Source organism: Pseudovirgaria hyperparasitica (genome assembly GCF_010093815.1).
Source record: "Pseudovirgaria hyperparasitica strain CBS 121739 unplaced genomic scaffold EJ05scaffold_13, whole genome shotgun sequence".
In the NCBI taxonomy this organism is placed as follows: Eukaryota; Fungi; Ascomycota; class Dothideomycetes; order Acrospermales; family Acrospermaceae; genus Pseudovirgaria; species Pseudovirgaria hyperparasitica.
The window spans coordinates 1,412,541-1,427,680 of NW_022985561.1; the positions used below are offsets into that span (position 1 = coordinate 1,412,541).

General features: G+C 48.1%; 10 protein-coding genes across 10 annotated transcripts; 7 read left to right on the forward strand and 3 right to left on the reverse strand.

Annotated features, from left to right (window-relative positions):
* The first annotated feature begins 58 nt into the window (after nt 1-58).
* On the forward strand, nt 59-2,248 carry EJ05DRAFT_532858 (DEAD-domain-containing protein). The gene is made up of 2 exons (XM_033749097.1): nt 59-1,867; nt 1,918-2,248. Exons 1-2 carry the CDS (start codon nt 153-155, stop codon nt 2,069-2,071), a joined length of 1,869 nt encoding a protein of 622 aa, XP_033598251.1. The 5' UTR covers nt 59-152; the 3' UTR covers nt 2,072-2,248.
* Nucleotides 2,049-3,974, reverse strand: EJ05DRAFT_455624 (Rft-1-domain-containing protein). Its single transcript, XM_033742478.1, has 3 exons — nt 3,261-3,974; nt 2,344-3,207; nt 2,049-2,290 (listed from the first exon to the last, which is right to left on the reverse strand). The coding sequence occupies exons 1-3, from the start codon at nt 3,905-3,907 to the stop codon at nt 2,203-2,205; spliced, it is 1,599 nt and encodes a 532-aa protein (XP_033598252.1). The 5' UTR covers nt 3,908-3,974; the 3' UTR covers nt 2,049-2,202.
* A 90-nt stretch (nt 3,975-4,064) lies between these two features.
* On the forward strand, nt 4,065-4,997 carry EJ05DRAFT_116546 (acyl-CoA N-acyltransferase). The gene is made up of 3 exons (XM_033739035.1): nt 4,065-4,149; nt 4,201-4,402; nt 4,458-4,997. The coding sequence occupies exons 2-3, from the start codon at nt 4,281-4,283 to the stop codon at nt 4,918-4,920; spliced, it is 585 nt and encodes a 194-aa protein (XP_033598253.1). The 5' UTR covers nt 4,065-4,149; nt 4,201-4,280; the 3' UTR covers nt 4,921-4,997.
* Nucleotides 4,871-5,830, reverse strand: EJ05DRAFT_478764 (uncharacterized protein). The gene is made up of 2 exons (XM_033744528.1): nt 5,565-5,830; nt 4,871-5,504 (listed from the first exon to the last, which is right to left on the reverse strand). Exons 1-2 carry the CDS (start codon nt 5,728-5,730, stop codon nt 5,074-5,076), a joined length of 597 nt encoding a protein of 198 aa, XP_033598254.1. The 5' UTR covers nt 5,731-5,830; the 3' UTR covers nt 4,871-5,073.
* Nucleotides 5,831-6,132: 302 nt separating this feature from the next.
* On the forward strand, nt 6,133-6,985 carry EJ05DRAFT_442088 (uncharacterized protein; the record flags this gene model as incomplete). The annotated part of the gene is made up of 2 exons (XM_033742017.1): nt 6,133-6,769; nt 6,891-6,985. The coding sequence occupies 2 exons, from the start codon at nt 6,133-6,135 to the stop codon at nt 6,983-6,985; spliced, it is 732 nt and encodes a 243-aa protein (XP_033598255.1).
* EJ05DRAFT_478765 (histone cluster 1, H3g protein) lies at nt 6,972-7,912 on the reverse strand. The gene is made up of 3 exons (XM_033744529.1): nt 7,821-7,912; nt 7,613-7,720; nt 6,972-7,559 (listed from the first exon to the last, which is right to left on the reverse strand). Exons 1-3 carry the CDS (start codon nt 7,843-7,845, stop codon nt 7,282-7,284), a joined length of 411 nt encoding a protein of 136 aa, XP_033598256.1. The 5' UTR covers nt 7,846-7,912; the 3' UTR covers nt 6,972-7,281.
* A 589-nt stretch (nt 7,913-8,501) lies between these two features.
* On the forward strand, nt 8,502-8,850 carry EJ05DRAFT_442064 (histone H4; the record flags this gene model as incomplete). Its single annotated transcript, XM_033742014.1, has 2 exons — nt 8,502-8,637; nt 8,687-8,850. Coding segments are annotated over 2 exons (300 nt in total), but the record flags the coding sequence as incomplete, so codon positions are not given.
* Nucleotides 8,851-9,580: 730 nt separating this feature from the next.
* EJ05DRAFT_442206 (haloacid dehalogenase) lies at nt 9,581-10,411 on the forward strand (the record flags this gene model as incomplete). The annotated part of the gene is made up of 1 exon (XM_033742028.1): nt 9,581-10,411. One exon carries the CDS (start codon nt 9,581-9,583, stop codon nt 10,409-10,411), a length of 831 nt encoding a protein of 276 aa, XP_033598258.1.
* A 334-nt stretch (nt 10,412-10,745) lies between these two features.
* EJ05DRAFT_442187 (propionyl-CoA synthetase) lies at nt 10,746-13,030 on the forward strand (the record flags this gene model as incomplete). The annotated part of the gene is made up of 4 exons (XM_033742027.1): nt 10,746-11,124; nt 11,192-11,587; nt 11,653-12,525; nt 12,582-13,030. 4 exons carry the CDS (start codon nt 10,746-10,748, stop codon nt 13,028-13,030), a joined length of 2,097 nt encoding a protein of 698 aa, XP_033598259.1.
* Nucleotides 13,031-13,255: 225 nt separating this feature from the next.
* EJ05DRAFT_455642 (SET domain-containing protein) lies at nt 13,256-15,030 on the forward strand. Its single transcript, XM_033742479.1, has 3 exons — nt 13,256-13,872; nt 13,934-14,128; nt 14,190-15,030. Exons 1-3 carry the CDS (start codon nt 13,384-13,386, stop codon nt 14,916-14,918), a joined length of 1,413 nt encoding a protein of 470 aa, XP_033598260.1. The 5' UTR covers nt 13,256-13,383; the 3' UTR covers nt 14,919-15,030.
* The last annotated feature ends 110 nt before the right edge of the window (nt 15,031-15,140 follow it).

Below are 15,140 nucleotides of genomic sequence, written 5' to 3' on the forward strand. Positions count from 1 at the left end.
GCGCAAGCTAAGGTAGCCCGTCATCCTTGCTACCTCCACATCTAGGGTCCTGGCCTTAAAAAAAAATCTAGTCAATTTCCCTCCTGATTGCAGCAGGATACATACCAACTTTGGTTCGTTTTGATTGGTGCTTTTACATCCAAAATTCAAGCATGGGAAAAAGATCGCTTGGAGATGCGATCGAGCCAGCAGAAAGTCTCGTGCGAAAAAAAAGCAAGAAGAACAAGCATGGCGACATTCCGCCTGAGTCGGAGACTGCCACAATCGTTACCGCTGCTCCATTCAAACTCGCGAAGACTAAGTCTACAACTGAAGCCAAGAGCAAGACAGTAAACAAAGAAAAGCAGTCAGGAACTTCATTCGTGGACGACGAAGAGAGTCAGAAGAAGGCCAAGGCAGCACGGAAAGAAGCTAAAAGAGCCAAAAAGGCCGCTCTGGCGGCGCAAAACACTCCTCCATTGAAAAACGACTTGACCGAAAATGATACTGCCAATGAGGACGCAAAGGCCACTCGAAAGGCTGCGCGCAGAGCTGAGAAAGAGCAGGCCAAAACTGAGAAGCTGAACAAATCCTTGGGCACACCCAAAAGTTCTGGAGATGTCAACACTGCTGCATCAATCCCGTTGAAGTCCTCCACCAAGTCAGCCTTCAGATATGTTCAGAACTCAGAGTTAGCAGCTCTGTCCCAAGCAGCAATCGACAAGTACCTGGCTTCAAACGAAATTACCATTACGGATCCCCTTTCTCAATCATCTCTCCGGCCTATCACCCAATTCTCATATCTGCCAATTTCTGACAAGAGTCAGCTTGCGCCATTTGCTTCCTTCGATTCTCCAACACCTATACAAGCGGCGGCTTGGCCATGCCTCCTATCCGGACGCGATGTCATTGGTGTTGCTGAAACAGGGTCCGGGAAGACGTTTGCCTTCGGCGTTCCTTGCATACAAGCTATCTTGGCCACTGTCAAAATGGGCCCAACAGTCAACGGCGTCCGAGCCCTGGTTGTTTCGCCTACACGAGAGCTAGCTTCCCAAATTCATGAGCAAATCACACAGATCGCAAAACCTGCTGGTCTCCATGTGGCTTGTATCTATGGTGGGGTGCCTAAAGAACCACAATATGAGGCTATGAAGAAAGCGAACATCGTCGTGGCAACTCCTGGGCGTTTGAACGACCTGATTAGCGAGGGCGTAGTAGACCTCGGTCAAGTCCAATATATGGTACTAGATGAAGCTGACCGCATGCTCGAGAAAGGATTCGAGGAGGAAATCAAGAAAATCATTGGCCAAACCTTACCTGTTGGGAGACAGACTCTTATGTTTACTGCAACATGGCCGCCGTCTGTCAGGGATCTGGCTATGACTTTTATGAACAATCCCATCAAGATCTCCATCGGAGATAACCCCACTGGGGAGCTCCGCGCCAATACACGTATCATCCAGCAGGTCGAAGTAGTCGAACCGTATGTAAAGAACACGCGCTTGATGGAGCTTCTCAAACAGCATCAGTCTGGCAGGAAGAAAGATGACCGGATTCTTGTGTTTTGTTTGTATAAGAAGGAGGCCACGCGTGTTGAAGGATTCATCAAGTCGAAGGGCTTCCGGGTGGCTGGTATACATGGGGATCTAAGCCAGGCACAGCGGACAGCTAGTCTAGACTCTTTTAAGAAAGGCAGCGTCCCGATATTGGTGGCGACTGATGTAGCTGCTAGAGGTCTCGATATACCCGCGGTCAAGGTGGTCATCAATGTGACGTTCCCCCTTACAGCAGAGGACTATGTGCACAGGATTGGCCGCACCGGAAGAGCAGGTCAGGATGGGCTCGCCGTTACGCTGTTCACTGAGCATGACAAGGGCTTGTCTGGAGCGTAAGTTGTGATTCACAAAGCACTGTAGAAACCCTGCTAACAAACACTAGGCTAATCAACGTACTCAAGGCGGCTAATCAACCAGTTCCAGAGGAGCTGCTCAAATTCGGCGGAACTGTCAAAAAGAAAGGGCATGAAGCTTATGGTGCTTTCTACAAGGATACGGGTGACATGAAAAAGGCCACTAAGATCACTTTTGATTGAGTCTGTTATACTTTGCTAGAAAGCATATCTAATATCAAATAAACTGTTTGGAATGAATGGTAAACATCTGGGATGGCTGCGTTGAGCATTGATCATGGATTGACAGGCCTATACTGTACTGATCGTATTACTTATGACTTTGATACCACGTACGTTTCCTTGGACTCTGGTCTGAACATTCGATAACAACGCATCAAATATGCGCGCTCGCCCATTGCTCTGGTCGTAGCAGTCAGTATTTGCGGACAAGCCAGCAGCATATTGGAACTCACATGGCGGCGAGATGTACGACAGCCATTACACCGACTCTGACTAAAGTGCCAAGGAGTCCTTTCGTTGAGACATCCACCGAGGGTGCCATCAGAATCGCCGTCACAGCAATGGTACTGGTGATACTGGTAGCCGATGGGAGTGTTGAAGTAATAGTGAAGGCGATGTTTCGCCCTGAGAAGTAAGCCCGGACAAAGGATATGTTGAACACTATCCGCAAGGCCATATTCACGCAGTTAGCGTATACCAGTCCCTTTGCCCCATAAGCGAAGGTCACCACGAACAGATATGCTGACAGGCCATATGCTGCAAAGAAGACGCCCATGGTGAGTGACTGGGCGTTCAGTTCAGCATTGGAAGCAACTGCCGCGACGAAAGCCTCGGATACACCATTAATAGCCATCAAAGGGATGTAGTAACAATAATGGGCGAGAATCTCGCTGGCTCCGGTCGCTGACCATCTGTCTCCGGCGATGACTTGTAGGAGTAGAGGGGCCAACGTTGGGCCAACCGATATAACAACGAGAGACATTACGTTGTATAGTTTCAAAATGGCACTGAGGATGTTTGAGGCCTTCTCGAGGTCTGATGTTGAAGACTCTTCTTTCTTGGCATTTGGGAAGCATAATCTGGCAAACAGAGTGCGGCTACTTTCCTCGATGGGTTGAAACAGCATGCGAGCAATTAAACCTCCATAATTCGATGCAAGGGCATAACCTCCCTGGTCTTGTAGCGATGCCATCGACGAGATCAGAATTGAGTCACCTTGGGTCAGAACATATCTGAAAGCAGACTGCAGATAAAGGCTGAAGCTCAACCTGATGAGTGGCAAGGGAAGGATGCCTAGGATTGCATTCTCAGACTCACTGTGTAAAAGTCAGGAAAACACATCAACCTAGGGTGGAAGGTAGGAGCTTACCCTGGCGGCAAGCGTTTGGGAAGCAGATAATCTCCATGTCTGCTCTGAACCGGGTATAATTGAATGGTATATGCTGCAAGTAAAGACACAGCATAACTCATTTGACCCACAGCAAAGGGTAGGGCGCCCAGGTAGATTCCAGATCTTCCTCCGTATATGACAATCCCACAAGTCATTGCGCACCTCATAACTGTAGCTACGGTCTCCGCAGATGCACGAACCCTATATAGCAGTTGTTGCTGTGCGACAGCAAAGCCAGGCTCTGAACATAGTTCTACCATGGTAGCCAAACCATAGATCTCCAGTGATTCGCGGAAATATGGAACCGCAGCATCTGCGCTTTGGGGGTAGAAACGTAGTAGAATGAATGCCAATGGCCAGCCTATGAGGATGGCGAGGTAAGCTAGATTGACCACGGATTGCGTACCTCTGGTTTGCCTCTGCAACGCTACTCGAATGGATTCTCTTGCGAATACCAGAACGGTGATCGAAAAAAGTTCCAGCTGTGCAGAAACACCAAGCAGCTCCGGTGAGAGGAACCGTAGAAGTACCTGATTTGCAGCAAAAGTCAATAGGCGCGAACCAACCTGTAAAAGTATCAGGAAACTTGCGCCCTGAGCCGAGACCGATAGCACCGAATCTGTCATGATTATAGCATGGACAAATTTTCCATATAATAGGGCGATGTTGGACGAAATAGATTTTGGTAAATGGTCCCAGGGTGCCGGTCAACAAGCCCGGGCGCTCGCGGCGGGCACTTCATACAATTTATTACCTAAGCCAGGAATAACACAGGAATGATGACACACAACCGTCGATATATACCTTGACTCATCTTTCATAATAATAGCTACCGTGTGTGTATATATGTAAAAACCGGAGAGCACCTGTAATATTTCTTAAACACCACAATATACATCGCAATACTCACTACACATAGCGAACTACACTCAGACATTGTCACACTGTACACAGCACAGCACACAACACTCTGACCCCCAACTTGACAAGACCCTCAAGATGAGTCTTGAGCGGAAGTACGTTGAGGTGAAGACACCAAGACTACTCATCAGGCCGCTTCAGCCCTACGATGCTCCCAGTATCTTCACCATGCGTAGTGATCCAGAAGTAGTGAAGTACACGTACGGGAACACATCAGTTAATCTATGTCTGACTGAGCGACTGATCTAAGAGCAGGTCACATTCGCCCGACAAAGACGTTGAAACTACCATGAAAGCTATGCAGGAATGGCAAGAGGCCGGTCGTTACAATTTTGTTGTAGAGCTCCTAACCCAGGACGACAAGGAATCCGGGATCAAAACAGATCATCCAGTGGCGAAGCGCAAGTTTGTTGGAGTCATAGGAATAGTACGTAGTCCAGAGATTGGATACTGCTTTTCACGGGAATTCTGGCGGAAAGGTTATGCAACTGAGGCTATGCAGGCTTTTCTCGGACTTGCTTGGGATCATCTCAGCCAGTCTGGAGGCTTTGGTTACGTAACTGCGCAAGTTGATACCGAGAACATTGGTAGTAATCGGCTGCTCGAGAAGGTAGGCTTCAAGAAACAAAAGACAACCGTTGCCGACTACGAAAGTCCAGTACTTGGTAGTGTTCGAGACAGTTTTCTTTGGCAACTTGATAAGCCGCTTTCTTCATAGATTCAAGGACGGAAACGTTGTTTCCACATGTGTAGGTCCAATTCATGTTTAATGCGCGCGAGGGCGACGCAGCGAGCCGTCGTGAATAATACATTTCATAACACACGATGCGAAGCAAGATAAGGCCACATTTTTTCAAAGACTGACTCTGAATTACTCTCTCGATAGAGCACCGACAGCAGCGGCCATATCAGGGATCTCGTCGGCGGACCTGGCTGGTCGACCCCATCGAATTATTCCCTCAGAGTCGACAGCCCAAGCTCCTGCAGTCTGCCATCGACTACCGGATTCGGTGGATCTGACATCGATTCCCTCTGTTTTCTTTAGGGTGCTAAGCGTGCTAAATGTAGTCGGGTTTAAAACATGCCATAATGAACTAATGCCAAGACCCCAGCGCGCATAAAGATCCCGAGTATCATCAATGATCAGTTTTAGGTTTGATGCTTCTGCATCCCCCTGGGACTGGAGAATTGCCCTCAACCAATTATCCGTAGACGGCTGGTCGCTATGTGAGACGGCCACAAAGGTGTAGGATGGATGCGCACTCGCAGAAGTGCGCATGCTCAAGTAGGTCTTTTCTGCGACTGAGTGCAATTGTCAGGTTGTCAGGCACTGATACTCTAATATGGCTGCGTAGAGCTTACAAGGACAACCGCAATGTCTGAGGAACACTACAACGGTCGGCTTCCCATCCTCACATGGGATTTTCATCTTTGCAGTGGATGGTGCTGGCCTCCCGATCTCAGGCGTATCGGACACAATGAGACGCTTGGGTGACAGCCAGGATTTTAACTCTTGAGTAAAAGTCATGGGGCTGGATGTACGTAGATTGAGTATGTTAACTTTGACCTTCAGCGTCTCCTACCTGAGAATCAGGAATAGTGACTAGCTGATCAACAGATACAATATTACCCTAGTATTGCCAACCCGACAACCGCGGGAGCAGATCCATATCCTGAGTGGACCGTCGTCCTTGGCGGCCTTGCTTGTCCCTGGCCAGCAGGAAAATCTGCTCCCGGCTGGCAACACGCCAATATGGTCTGCCACCATCCACCAAGGCAGCCTTCGTACATCTTCTAGCAGACTTCTTGTTCTCAGCAACACCTCAAACATGATGCTTCAGTCGCTTTTTGGTCCTTTCTATGAGATAATAACTGCAATCTGGTAGCAATGCCGATACATACTCTCCGTCTACCCGCCAGGCGAGCTGGCATGTTCCTCCATACGCAAGCACATTCGACTCTCAAAAGGCAGAAACGAACACAGTTTTCACCCATTGAGAAGGATCCAGAGCAAAATATAACAAAAGGGCGATCATGGTATATCCCAGGCCCTGCATGGCTCTGGTTGGAGCCAGTCGTGCAACCGTTTCGCGCCTATGGTGCTGCGCAAAGAAGAAGACCACATTTGGTACAATGGCTGAGCACCATAACAATCTACTTCTTGGGCGACTTGTCGGCACAGAGAGCCTTGCAAGAGTCCGTAGACGAAGTTGAGCAGGAGCCTTGGTATGATACTGGCCGCGCACTCCGGTCGCTGACAATTGGCGCAATCTCATCGATTCCATCATACAGATGGTTCATCTGGTTGGGAGAATCATTCAACTATTCCTCAAAATTCTTGTCTCTTGCAACGAAAGTCGCAGTGAATCAGGTCATCTTCACGCCCGTATTCAATACCTACTTCTTCGGTATGCAAAGCTTGCTCAGCGGCGCAACATTAGCTGAGGCTGGCGGAAGGATCAAGAATACAGTGCCAACGAGTTGGTGGAATAGTTGTAAATTGTGGCCGGCAGTGACGGCTTTCAGCTTCACTTTCATTCCTTTGGAATATCGTAGTGTCTTTGCTGGTGAGTCATAGCCACAGGCTTGCAGCTCGTTTCTTAACTCGCTCGTGAAACAATGAACATTAGCAACATTACGCCCAAACAGACGAGCACTGAGTTCAAAGATACTGACTACGTTTATCAGGAGTGATAGCTATTGGGTGGCAGACCTATCTTTCCATGCTGAACCAAAAAGCAGCTAAAGCTGAACGTGACGCAATAGAGTGTGCCGTTGTGTAGCCATTTAATCAAGAACCTAAGCAGTGTTTTGGGTGACTAAAGTTGGGATTTGGCGTTGTCATAATGTACCATACTACGGTGCGAATCACTACAAATAGCTCTTGGAGCGAAAATCGAGCACTAGATGAAGTATGACTTGTCGTCCATTCATCGGGTAGTCAACTGATTAATATACAATGCAAAAGGCACGGATTCGTGCACTAGCCCCCGTAACCGTCATAACCAGTGGGCATATCAACCAAAACGCCTAGTGAACCCCTTCATCCTCCGAAGACACGAAATAAGAAAGACGGCGCTTAAGATCGCTCACCACGGAGACGACGAGCAAGTTGAATGTCTTTTGACTGAATGGTGACACGCTTAGCATGGATAGCGCACAAGTTGGTGTCCTCGAATAGTGAGACGAGGTAGGCCTCGACGGATTCCTGAAGAGCGCCAATGGCAGAAGACTGGAAGCGGAGGTCGGACTTGAAGTCTTGGGCGATTTCACGGACCAGACGTTGGAAAGGCAACTTGCGGATCAAAAGCTCGGTGGACTTTTGATAGCGGCGAATTTCACGGAGAGCGACGGTACCTTGAGTTGTGTTAGTAAAGTGTTGTTATACAATCGAATTCTAGCGGGCTCACCAGGCTTGTAACGGTGAGGCTTCTTAACACCACCGGTCGATGGTGCGGACTTGCGGGCGGCCTTGGAGGCGAGAGCCTTACGTGGGGCCTTGCCACCAGTGGACTTGCCTGTAAATCTCGTTAGTGGCTACATCAAGCAGAATAGACGATGATGTGAGTGGAGAAGCTGGTGTCACAATTCCGATGGATGTAAAAGAGGATAACGTACGGGCAGTTTGCTTGGTACGGGCCATTGCGAGGGATTTCCGATGAGTTGAAGATGGAGATGTGTTGATGATGATGAAGTGGAGCGGTTGGTTGGTGGATGGAAGAGGAATGGAGCGAGGCGGGCGGTGACAAGTACTTATGGGAGGAAGCGCGGGGCGACGGCTGCCTGGAAAATCGAGATCAGGGATCAGGCGCGTTGCGTGGGTCGGTGTCGTTGGTGCGGGATGACTGTTTTAGCGCGTTGTTCATTCACGAAAATAAACCCCAAAAAGGTGCTGGAATCCAGCCGCTCTTTCTGACTATTTACCGGGGCTGCTGATTGGCCGATGTAGCAAGTTTGATAAGCGAGACGGTCGGAGCAAAGCACTAAGCCCGATGCAACGCCTTAGCGTGAGTCCCAATGTTGATGGTCGCGCCACTACGGTGTCTCATAAGATATCCTCTCCTTCGCCTCAACTAATCCCGTTATCCTCACATCATCCAAGTCATCCATTCTCAGACCAGCCAGACGTCTTCAGCTCGTCATCTCCCTACCACTAAAAACTTCCTTCTACAAATAACTCTCAATCAAAATGACTGGACGTAAGTACTCTCTACGCCTTAACTCCATACGGCTTCTTCTCGATAATCCAAAGTGCACGCTTGTCTATACTTTTTATCCACTGACACATTTTCAACAGGCGGCAAAGGTGGCAAGGGTCTCGGCAAGGGTGGTGCCAAGCGTCATCGCAAGATCTTGCGTGACAACATCCAGGGCATAACCAAGCCGGCTATTCGCCGTCTCGCTCGTCGTGGTGGTGTGAAACGTATTTCTGCCAGTATGTTCAAGCTTGGTTGTCATAAGAGTTTCGGACTAATACAATCTAGTGATCTACGAGGAGACTCGCGGAGTCCTCAAGACTTTCCTTGAGGGCGTCATTCGGGATGCCGTCACGTACACTGAGCACGCTAAGCGCAAAACCGTCACGTCTCTTGATGTTGTGTACGCTCTAAAGCGACAAGGTCGTACTTTGTATGGATTCGGTGGTTAAGCGTTCTTCTTTTGCATGCATCATGACTTTTCTCTTTGGCCTCGCGACGTCACGATCGCGCTCTTGGTAGGCCTGTTGGTTCCGGGAATGGGGTTTGCTGTATCATACTGGCATCTGGAGTTTTGTGGACAATGGGGTTTGTTGAATGATACCGGGCTAGCTGAATAATCATATTATCCGTCTATACCGTTATACTGGTCGTGTTCCCTGGTCGTGCAGTGTTTGTTCGTCTATTCCATATGATTGCACTCTTGGTCAGCTACACGTTCGAAGTCTGGTATGGTTTGTTTCTTAAGGGCATATTTCAAGTGACACCTACCTCTCCTGCGACGACCTGGTAGCTCATGTAGGTACTCGTCAAAGTTGACTGGTGTCCGAACGTGACTGCATGATGTCCTACAATAACAGCAATCACTACCAGTCTTTACCAGCAATCACTACCATTCTTTACCAACTCATGGACAGAGGACTCTGCTTTTGCGTATCTCTGATGCCTTACTTTCTGTTAAACACATACCTAGTGTATGCACATGCTCTATCGTTCGTTCAGCAATCCAAACCCGATCATCATTTTTCTACCATGGCTTTACTACCGACAAGGATACCACGAGGCCACAATATTGACTGTTTGAAGTAGTGTTTCTATTTTTAAAAGAAATGCTCATGGGCTGATTTTCGAAGGTCCCCTGTGCCTCTACCTTCGCTTTCATCAACCCAACCTATCTCACTTATGGTTCTCACGCACGCCCCACGCGCTTTGTTGTTTGACATTTTCGGAACCTGCGTTAATTGGAGAAACACTGTCACTAGAGTACTCAACGATACAGTTCGCTTGCGCTTGAGTGATGCGACAGCGTCCTTGGCTACTTCAGTTCGCATCAGAGCTTCTGACATGACGATCGAACGCTGGGGTGACTTTGCTCAAGAATGGCACAACGCATACTATCATTTCACTCAATCAGTTGCTGCGAAGCCCACCGCCACCTGGAAATCTGTCGATGAACACCACCATGAGTCTTTGAGGGGTTTATTGGAGAAGTGGCAGTTGGTTGGCCTCTACGACGACGAACAGATCCGCGCCTTAAGTCTTGTCTGGCATAGCCTAGACGCATGGGCAGATTCATCGGCAGGTGTCACAGAGTTAAACAAGTATTTCTGGACGGTAACGCTATCGAATGGCAACACCAGTCTCCTTAGTGATCTCAAAACCCACGCGCAGATACCTTTTACACATGTATTCTCCGCCGAAGATTTTGGTGCGTACAAACCTAATCAAGGAATATATCTGGGGGCAGTACACAAGCTTGGCCTGCAGCCCAAGGACTGTGCTATGGTCGCTGCGCACTTGGCTGATCTCAAGGCTGCCAAGTCGTGTGGTCTGCAGACTATCTATGTTGAACGTCCTCATGAGGAAGCATGGACTGACGACCAGATTGAGGCAGCCAAGAAAGATGGATTTGTAGACCTCTGGGTGGCCAGTGACGAGGAAGGTTTTATTGCTGTCGCTGAACGGCTCGGTATTGAGGTGGATAGAACACGAAAGAGGAGTCGGTCAACCTGAGGAACTTCGCCCCCTGGTACGAGGTTAGATGAGACTATTCAGGGTTCATAACTCCTAGCCCAACTGAGAAAGCTATTGACAGCACGCCGTTTGGCCGAGAGCGGGGGTGGAGCGGTTTAGAGCTCTATCTTAGCCGGACGTAATAAGGTACTTGACCTGCTGTTTTTTGCATTGTAGTGATCGCAGCTCTATATAGCTCGAACTCAAATTCTTAGATTTACCTTAAGGGTCTCTATCCTACCTAGACCGAGTTGTATGACGTAGGTAGCCTACGCCACCAGCAGTGTCCCTCCTTCGCAAGGACGACTCAATCTCAAGCTCGCGACTGGTCGATATGGCTCCCAATCATGTACAGGATGATATACATGCCGAGTCGCTTCGCGACCCGGAAACCTTTTGGATGAATCAAGCCTCCCATCTCGTCTGGGCACGTCAGCCTATTTGCGCACTTGAGCGCTCGACTAAGAAGCTCCAAGACGTCTCACATGATCATTGGGCTTGGTTTCCAGGCGGTGAGATCAATACTACGTATAATTGTGTTGATAGGCATGTGGAGGCGGGTAACGGAAATAATGCTGCAATATGTTATGACTCGCCAGTGACCAAGAAGAAGGAGCGGTTCACGTACAACCAGGTGCTGGTTGAAGTTGAACACCTGGCTGGAGTGTTGAGAGAGGAGGGCGTTCGAAGGGGAGACGTTGTCTTAATATATAGTAAGTTGTCTCCCCTCCTTAATAAACACTAGGTATAAAAGTGCTGTTGCTGATATGCGCTGAAAAGTGCCAATGATACCTGCTGCTATATTCGGCATGCTTGCCAGTGCACGACTGGGTGCTATTCATGCCGTCGTATTTGGTGGATTTGCGCCGCAGGCTCTCGCTCAGCGCGTAGAAGCTTCCAGGCCGAAAGTTATTCTTACGGCATCATGTGGCATCGAAGGTCTGAAAGAACCAACCAGCTACCGCCCTTTGGTTCGGAGGGCCATTGAGATTAGTAAATATAAACCAGAAAAGGTTCTGATATGGCAGAGGGAGGAGTTGCGCTGGGATGATGTAGACAGAAGGCAGGGCGAGAGCCAATGGGCTCGTTTAGTCAAAAGTGCGAGAAATAGAGGCCTGAAAGCAGCATGTGTGCCGGTGAAAAGCGAGGAAGCGCTCTATATAATATACACCTCGGGTGAGTCCAGGATTATTGTTGCACCATCAACTACCACTCGCAACAGCTAATCAGATAATGCACAGGGACCACGGGACTTCCTAAGGGTGTCGTTCGTAATTCGGGAGGCCACGCAGTCAATCTACACTTTTCGATGAAGTATCTGTTTGGGATTCACGGGCCTGGTGACACTATGTTCTGTGCTTCGGACATTGGCTGGGTTGTCGGCCACAGCTACATCGTATATGCGCCTCTACTTGTAGGCGCGACGACGTTGTTGTTCGAGGGCAAGCCCGTGGGCACTCCCGATGCTGGCACATTCTGGCGAATACTTGAGGAGTATCAAGTCAATTCGATGTTCACTGCACCAACCGCTTTAAGGGCTATTCGAAATACCGATAACAACAACGAGTTCTTCAAGGCAAGGGGCAATAGAGAGGGTCTCCGAAACCTACGAGCACTGTTCCTCGCTGGTGAACGAAGCGAACCTTCCATAGTGACGATGTATCAAAATCTCCTGGTTAAGTACTGCGCACCGAATGCCGTGGTCATTGACAACTGGTGGAGTTCTGAGTCGGGCTCACCCATTACTGGCCTGGCGCTATCTCCAATGACCGGAAAGGATTTTCAGAACAACGAGAGGAGTTTACCTATCAGTATGAAGCCCGGTAGTGCTGGGAAACCATGTCCAGGGTTTGATGTTCAGATCGTCGACGATGACGGCGAGGTCGTTCCTAGAGGCACCATGGGCAATATTGTCCTGGGCGTTCCTCTTGCACCGAGTGCATTCACCACTCTATGGGAGGATGAACAGAGGTTCTATAGTAGCTACTTGAAGCGCTTCGCAGGCAAATGGGTGGATACTGGCGATGCGGGTATGTTGGACCAGGACGGTTTCGTGCACGTTATGTCAAGATCCGATGATATTATCAATGTTGCAGCACATCGCTTTAGCACAGGTAGGTCCTTGACCCGTTTCATCGGATCGGTCATGACGAGCTGATGGTCTACACAGGATCCATAGAACAGGCGGTATCTTCGCACCCAAGCATCGCCGAGTGCTGTGTCGTTGGCATCCCAGATGCTCTGAAGGGACAATTGCCATTCGCATTCGTTATCCTATCAGGGTCAGATAACTCAGACTCACCTCTACCTTCCGAGGCCCTATTACGTGAGGTGCAGAATTTGGTACGAGACCAGATTGGCGGTATCGCGTCTCTTGGCGGGATGCTACAGGGTAAGGGAATGATCCCTAAAACAAGATCAGGTAAGACGTTACGAAGGGTACTTAGGGAACTCATTGAAAACGGTGTTCATGGTGATTTCGATAAGGAGGTTGGGGTACCGAGTACAATCGAAGACTATGATGTGGTAATTGTTGCTAGACAAAGAGTTAAGATGTATTTCCAAGCAGCTGGTAAGGATTTGCATAAGGCCATAGAGCCTAAATGTAGTAAGCTTTAGTTATTTCTACTCTCCCTTATGGAGAGATAATTTATCTCTACTTTATTCTTATAGAATTTTCTTAAATAGGTAATGTCATCTATCTATAAATTGGGTTCTCTAATTATAGTTTTTAATAAGTATAGTGAAGTTAATATAGATACTCAGAGTTATGCATAAATCACGTGGTTCGATAGTTGGGTAATCCATTCATTAGTGGGATGTGTGTATACCATTTCAGCTCTCTATAGACTTCCAAAACCCACAACCTCCAAACACATCGCCCTCACCCATTCACTCGCAGAGCATTAACTCGTTTACCGCGGAAGAGTGATTTCTGGTTTCCTCACGCACAAACTTTATCGTTCAATCCTATGGAAAGCTGGCTGAAACGGTCTGGCGCGTCGGGCTTGGATGACTTTGAACTTGTTGATTTTTCGGATACTGGGCGCGGCATCCGAACGCTGCGGCGATTCGAGGAAGGAGAGGAGATCCTCACCATCCCACATAGCGTTCTTTGGACAGTGAAGCACGCATATGCTGACCCAGTCCTTGGGCCAGCCCTTCTCTCGGCGCAGCCGCCCTTATCTGTCGATGACACGCTGGCCACATACATTCTCTTTGTTCGGTCGCGCAGGTCGGGATACGATGGTCTCCGAAGCCATGTAGCAGTACTTCCTGACAGCTATACCTCGAGCATCTTTTTTACGGAGGCTGAGTTGGATGTTTGCGCAGGAACATCGCTCTACACTATCACGAAGCACCTGGTTCACCAGATCGAGATCGACTATAAGGAATTGGTAGTGCGACTGTTTAGACAACACCACGAATTATTCCCACGCGACAAGTTCACGATCGATGACGTAGGTATTCAATATAGGGATACTGCAAATCGGCTACTGACACTTGTCTTTAATTTTTCAGTACAAGTGGGCACTCTGCACCGTGTGGAGCCGTGCAATGGACTTCAAGCTACATAATGGAGATTCGTTTCGACTGTTGACGCCCTTCGCAGATATGTTAAATCATTCCATCGAGGTTGGGCAGTGTCATAGCTACGATCCTATGTCTGGAAAACTCTCTATTTCAGCCGGAAAGAAATACGAACCTGGAGATCAGGTACGTCGGTCTTATTTTCTAAACCGCTAGTCGGCGCGCTTAACTAGATGTGTTCTTCTAGGTTTTCATCAATTACGGACCTGTTCCAAACAATCGCCTTTCACGTCTCTATGGGTTTGTCGTGCCCGGTAATCCCAATGACAGCTATGATCTTGTCCTCGCGACGCATCCCATGGCACCATTCTTTGAGCAAAAGCACAAACTCTGGAAATCGGCAGGGCTAGATTCGACCTCTACTATTTCTCTTACTCTTACGGAGCCACTACCAAGTAGCGTACTTCGGTACCTACGTATTCAACGACTTGACGAATCTGATCTTGCCGATGTGACATTACGTCATCAAAACGAAGCTGCATTGGAAAAGATCAACGATTTGAACGAAGTGGAAGTCCTGAAGTTTTTAGTAGAATCGATATCCAGTATACTTGATGGTTTTGGGACCAATCTAGAAAAACTAGAGGAGCAACTTGCAGAGCGCTTCTATACTCCGGCAGGGAACGCATGGTCGGCAGCGCACGTTAGTTTGGGTGAACAGCGGGTGTTAAGATTGACTAGGAAGACAGCCAAGGACTTGTTAGAGGCGGTGGAAAACAGGAATGGGAATAATAAGGCCTTCTTGTCGACAACGGACCAATGTGCGCTGTGTAACAAATTTTCCACGCAGTTGATGCGGTGCGGAAGGTGCAACGGGGCCATGTATTGCGGGCGGGCTTGCCAGGTGGCCCATTATAGAGAGCATAAGGCAATTTGTCGAGCTATAACAGCTAATAATAGCTCTAGAAAGGGCTGAAAGCGAAATATCGATCGGCTTATATATATTAATAAGTCTCTTTCTTATGATTAAATTTTATAAACTTAACCTCTACTATAGGTTTTATATATATAATAACCTTATTCCTACGGAATTATAAAAAGATATAATAATAATAATAATAATAATAATAATAATAATAATAATAATAATAATAATAATAATAATAATAATAATAATAATAATAATAATAATAATAAT